The 6,733-nt window shown below is 34.5% G+C and overlaps 1 protein-coding gene across 1 annotated transcript; it reads right to left on the reverse strand.

The window, feature by feature from the left end:
- Positions 1-917: 917 nt before the first annotated feature.
- SecS (Sec synthetase) lies at positions 918-2,993 on the reverse strand. The gene is made up of 5 exons (XM_075290510.1): positions 2,608-2,993; positions 2,275-2,404; positions 1,509-2,204; positions 1,137-1,454; positions 918-1,077 (listed from the first exon to the last, which is right to left on the reverse strand). Exons 1-5 carry the CDS (start codon positions 2,713-2,715, stop codon positions 923-925), a joined length of 1,407 nt encoding a protein of 468 aa, XP_075146625.1. The 5' UTR covers positions 2,716-2,993; the 3' UTR covers positions 918-922.
- Between the last annotated feature and the right edge of the window lie 3,740 nt (positions 2,994-6,733).

Raw genomic sequence — 6,733 nt, forward strand, 5'->3', positions numbered from 1 at the left:
CTGCTAAAAACAGCAGTCGATGTCTGCTGTTATATTTTTGTACTTCAGGGCCTATTGAACAACAATTTATAAAATTTTTAGGTTATAAAATTTTCCCCAAAGCATATTTAAGAACCAAAAGTAGTTTTTGGTATATTTTTGCTCTGTAATATACTTACAAGCTCCTAAATACGATCAGCAAACATTTTGTTTGCTGTTATGCCTCAATTCGATAAATATTCAGATTTCAGTCATATACTATAGATATTCATAAAATATTGTGTTAATTATGTTAGGATAGCTCCATTTTTATTTGTTTTAGCCAAAATAAAACATGTTTTAGTGTAATCGAGCTTAAAAAATAGCAGGAAATGTTTGCTATTTCAGCAAACAGTGACTGCTGTCCCTTTTCAGCAGACTTTCTGCTGTTTTAGCAGACTTTTCTGCTGTCCCTACTAACAAATTTCTTTGGGTGCAGATTTTGCAAAATATTCCTCTCCAACGATGAGGTACTTCACCAATTTTCTATAGCAATAACATTTTGAGAAAATTTTCTATAGAAATAAAATTTTGAGAAAATTTTCTATGGAAATAAAATTTTGACAAAATTTCATATAGAAATAATATTTTGACAACATTTTCTATAGAAAAAAAAATTTGCAAATTGATCTACAGAAAAAAAATTTTGACAAAATTTTTTTTATAGAAATAAAAATTTGCAAGACAAGATCTTTTCTTTTGTAGGTTTCTGGTAAAATTGGTAGATTATTTTTGGCTCGAGTGGCAACCGAGTTTGAAATCCCTTTTTTTTATAAGGCAAATGCCATTTGAAATCCAGTTAAAGTGGATAATGTGAATGAATTATTATTTATTTCCCTTTAAATATTGTTTTCAAATATTAATTACCTCCCATTAATTACCTTAAGAAGAAAACTAAATTATTTTAGTCTTTTTTCCTAGTTCCATCTTTTTTCTTTAAATGTTCCAATAATTCATTTAATTTTCTTATAAATATATCTATATCATTTGCAGTTACTCCAATAGATGCGGCCACAGTAAGGTAAGCTGGTCTTGGGAGGTCTTCATGGGTGCCCCAATCTATTCGTAAGAAATAAATTATTATGGAGAATTCGATCTTACAAAGAAACAACTTGTACCTGAGAATTCAAAATTATCGATTGTTTTCTTACAACCACTTGCCACTACCCTTGAACCGGATATACCACGTGTATATAGCATTGAACCAAATTTCGTTGGTTCATCTATTTGTAAAGCTTCTAGTGTCATTGCTATGGAAATGCGGTTGCCTTTCGTTTCTAATAGCTTTAATCCATAGTTCTTGGCGATTGGCTCTAATTTTTGTTTTAATTCTACAAATTGATTTTTACGCTCTTTACAAAGATTTAAATAACCACTTTTGCCCAATGACAATAAGGTCATAAATACATCTAAAGACTGCGAGGATGAAGCTCGACCTAAAGAAACAAAATTACTATGAATAATTTAAAATCTATAAAAATTTATCTTACCTGCATATGTTTTGGCTACATTGTTAACTATTGATTCATTAAATCCCGCAACTATAGCACCGCCAACTGGAACCATTAGATTTTTGTCAGTACTTTGTACAAATAAATCAATACGTCCCGTACGTTGGGCCTGCTGTATCTGATGACAACAGTAAGTACTCTGGAGGCCATATGCATTATTAATTATATGTGGAATTTCATGTTCTTTAGCTATTTCTGCAAGTTCAATTATATTATCACAGTTTCTAGGTGCAAAACAACTCGTTGTAGACATTATACATAAAATTTCTTCTTTATCCATTGCGTTTATTTTCTTTCTAAATTCTTCTAGATTTGTAACCAATCCTTCGTCAACCTCACTTCGTTTCGTATTAACTATAATTGGTATAAACCCTGCTGTGGTCATACTTTTAAAACATGATTTCTGATCAATACGAGACCATAGAATATATTTAGCTTTAGGACGAGATTTTCTTAGACTCAAGAAACAGAGTGTTAGAGTCATTCCCGTGGCCATTGGTACTAGAAAACAGCTTTTACAGGATGGCACACCCATTGAATGAATTAGATCTAGTAGAAGGGCATTACTCAACTGTGCCAGTATCGTGGAGCCAACAGCCTTTGGTTGTGCTTCTAATAAATCTCCAGATCGCCCAATGCCATGACCAAATCGATAATGTCGTTGAGCAACTAGACCTGTTTGTCAGTATGTAAAAATTTTCGTGATTAGCTATGAATGGTCTAAGTGGTAATCGAGATGTCTTACCACAAACTATCCTGGCCTCTCTTTCTCCAAGTCCCGATTTATGTTGGAAATTATTAGAATCCAAGTTTGCCAATTGCTGGACCAAATATTCAATGAGATCGTCACTCCATCCATTTTCGGGCAATTTTCGCTACAATTTCAATTAAAATTTTACTTAGTTTTTAGTTTTCCTGTACATGCAGATATGTAAGACAGCTTTCCCTTGTCCGGCAGAAGGAAAATTGCTGAAACAACTACGGATTTCACTGAACACCAAGAACATAATTTAAGCTCTTAATTTACGCCAATCAGACAAATTACTATTATTGCGAATAAAATAACACGCCAACATACCTTTTCAAGTAGCTCCTTGATTTGAGTTTCCTTTGATTTTTGGGATTCTAATGCCAATTTTAAATAATTTTGAGGTACTAGTTTTTCGTGGATTTTGTTCAAATCCATTCTAAGTGATTTTACCTGATATGCTCAAAAGTTAGTGTTCATCAAATTATTCCCCAGCAAATACATGAATATGAAGTCGATTCACACACTCAGCCGGGATAGACCAAGGAAGTTACTTTATAATTTCTTGGTGTTTGGATTTTTTTTCCTTGAAATTAAGAGTAGAGACTCCTTGGCCCACTTCCTTAGCTGTTGGTAGAACTATTAAACCATAACGAGGTGTTTGGATTTAATCATCCGGACAGGATTTAACTATATGGAACATATGGCTCATATAGTTCACAGGGTAGTATTTTGTAGTATCATTTGACGTATTGAATAGGGGTGTCGTATATAGACTCTCAAATGGCACTCAAACGGAATTTCTCGATATGCAGCTCTACGATAATTACGGTTAGATGCCAATAAGGCAGTTTTTACGTATACCCTGCCATCATTTCAAAGTTGGATTTTATCACCATCGCAACCATAAACTCTTAAATGACACTAGCTCCGTTCGAGAACCCTATAATTTTGGATAATTATCACAAATTTTTACTGGAAGACGTTTGTTAACTCCAAAAAGCCAGCAAAAAAGAGCAAAGGAGAGATCAAATTTGACATTGGGAAGAAATTGAGTATTTGTAAGTTTTTGCTGGATATTTTTTTACCAGTAAAAACTCGCAAGAGTTAGTACATAACTACCAACTGCTTTTTAGTCAGAGTTAATTAGATGTGTAGTAAAAACTATACTGGAAATTTCATTAGAGCCTTAAAAATATTTTTCCTATTTCTGTATCATTGTACGGATTCTGTTACTAATAGAATTGGTTTGCATTTAAAGGCCGGTATTTCACCTCGAATGAAATATACGCTGCCCGTAAGAAATGGATTGGTATTTTTGCTACCAAAAATTTCTTAGGGCGTTGTTATCGATTATTTACATTTTCAAACCAAATACATGACAAAACTGTATTAGTGGCAGGAAAACGAAATTACTGCTATAGGTGCATACCAGGCTTAATGGGTGACAATTTCCATAAAATGCTCTGGAAAAAATATATGCATGTATTTTCGACAGATTTGTACCTAAATATTTTTATTTCATTGTTATTAGTTTGTCTTCAGGGTATTTAGTGGAATGTTAAAATTTTCGTGTTCGACGTTCTAACGGAGTGTTATTTTGGTTTTCGTCAAAAATTTTGGATTAGGAAGTCGCTCAGGTTATTATGATAATAAAAAGTCGATAAAAACGAACGATAAAGCCGCAAGACGATATGCATCTCTATTGCGCTTTACACACTATCAGTTATTCCGGACGGAATGTCGGTGATTTTAAAGAATCTTACAGTGTGTCGGATCGATACGACTTGTCGGCGATGACTAAATAATCGGTAAATGTGTTATCGATCCCATAAACATGCAGCAGTATCGATTATGCCTTCGGACTTAACTGATAATGTGCACAATATATGGGATATGTTCGACACGAGCACTGTCGTCCGGAATAACTGATAGTCAGTAAAGCGCATATCGGAAATTTCGTTTTCATGCCGATAGTACAGTTGTAGGTTTCTTATAGGAGCAAAATAGAAATAATAGATAATGACACCTCGCTTAATTTTCGTTAGCAAAAGTAGCTATGCATTAAACCAAAAATTTCGGGTTCGGTGTTTTAACGGAGTGTTAGTTTTGTTTTCGCGAAAAATATTGGGTAAGGTCCAAGGGCAATAGAGAAGGGAAGATACGATTTCCATTTCAATCTCCATTATTTTTTTGAATATCGTCTAAGGTGGTATTTCGATAGAGTTGCATAGCGGGCTTAATGTATGCAACTCTAGCAAAATAGGCTGTAAACCCAAATCCCGGTATGAATTGAGGTGTTGTTATCGACAGTATACATTTCCCTCGGATTACAAATAATACAGTTTTGTATTTTTATGGGATCAAAATGTAAACAAACAGTAACAACTCAAATGGTCATGCATTTCTTATGGGAAGCGAAAATTTCATTAAAGGGGGATACCGGTCTTGAAGAAAAATTTATGTAGTCGATAACAACATCTCTTAGAACTTTCGTTAGCAAAATACCAATGTATTTCTTATGGGTAGCGGAAATTTCATTGAAAATATATATCGGGGTTTATGGGATAATATGTACACGGTCGATAATGTCAATTTTTCCGGATGGAATGTCTATGTTTGTAATACGCCGTCCAGACTATACGCTAAAGGGCACCTTATACGGTCGGATAAACCCTACGACACAACACGTTGCAGCGACAAATCCGCTAGTATAAGGCCATGTTCGCGTGTTGCGGGGACGTGTTGGCATAAAATCAAAACAACTTTGATTTTTTCCGGTTGGGAGGCACAAATCTTCACGTGTAAGGGGATGTTCGCCAAACATTAGCAAAAACAAATTTATTTTCATAATTAAAACAAGCATTTCTGCAACGAAATTAATGAGGGATCGCTAATTCAGCTTGGAATTTTTATTGTTTCTTCCATTTTTACTGAAAAAATGGCTTTAAACCTAACTTTTCGTCCATCTTCATTGTTTGTGTTTATGCTTCTTCTTATTTCTTCATGTTGTTATCATAATTGTTCGTGCAGTGTGAGGGTAAAACTTGAACGAACAGACAACAAATAGGCGAACCTCTGTCGTAGTGTTTATCCGACCGTCTAAGGTCCGCTTAAGAATTGTCGGAGGTAAGTAAATCGATTAGTTTGTTATTGATCCCATTAACAAGCTGCGGAATCGATTATGTCTTCGGACATAACTTATAGTGTGGCCAAAATATGGGATATGTTCGACACCAGTAGTGGGATTCTGTATTCAATTTTAATGATGAATCGCTTCGTTAAGATGGGATAAGAAGAAAAATAACATCCAAGGTATCGGTAGACGTTTTATGCGCTTTACAGACTATCAGTTATTCCGGACGACAGTGCTCGTGTCGAACATATCCCATATATTGTGCACATTATAAGTTAAGTCCGACAGCATAATCGATACTGCTGCATGTTTATGGGATCGATAACACATTTACCGATTATTTAGTCATCGCCGACAAGTCGTATCGATCCGACACACTGTAAGATTCTTTACAAACACCGACATTCCGTCCGGAGTAACTGATAGTCTGTAAAGCGCATTAAACTACATTTACAATCGTTTAAAATCAGCTGTGTTGTTTTCTGTGCAGATAACAATAAATACATCGTTAAGTAAACAACGAAGATTTTTTGATTGTTTATTTTCTCTAATGAATCGACGTTATCAGCAGAAAATTTCATGCATGCAAAATAGGCTCTTTAATTATGTAGGTTACTTTTAATAGGAACAAAATGTATCTCTTCTCTATTACAAAAAGAGTTTTCTGCAATATTTTAAAAATCTGAAGGTTCTAAGCCATTCTAAGAATTTTGTCGGGCGGAACTGCCTTAAATGGTCTTAAATTAAAGGAAATTTCATATAGATTGAGAATATCACCCATTTTTCCCTTCCGGCTTTGTGTATTTCTTTTAAATATCCAAACAATTTCAAATTTTGCAAACTGTTTTTGTCATTTCACCGTTTTTCGTAGCAGGGTTGCCAAGTGCAACGCAGCTTAAACAACAGTTGGTACATATTAGTTACAGAATGACACGATCGTTAGTGCAAACACATTTTTCCGTAGACAACGTAAACGATGCGATTATCTTGAAGAAATACAGAATCCCACTACAGGACTGTCGTCCGGATAAATTTATAGTCTGGACGGCTCATTAAACAAATATATAAACGAGAAGATTGGAACACCGGAAATCTTATTTTTCTTCTTCTTCGGCATTATCGACTGTGTACATATTATCCCATTAACCCCGGTATATATATCCAATGAAATTTCCGCTACCCACACGAAATACATTGGTGTTTTGCTAACGAAAATTCCAAGAGGTGTTGTTATCGACTGTATAAATTTTCCTTCAAAGCCGATGTGTCCTTTAATGAAAATTTCGCTTCACATAAGAAATGCATTGCTGTCTTTGGTAG

The sequence above is a fragment of the Haematobia irritans genome, chromosome 1 (genome assembly GCF_050003625.1).
Source record: "Haematobia irritans isolate KBUSLIRL chromosome 1, ASM5000362v1, whole genome shotgun sequence".
Lineage (NCBI taxonomy): Eukaryota > Metazoa > Arthropoda > Insecta > Diptera > Muscidae > Haematobia > Haematobia irritans.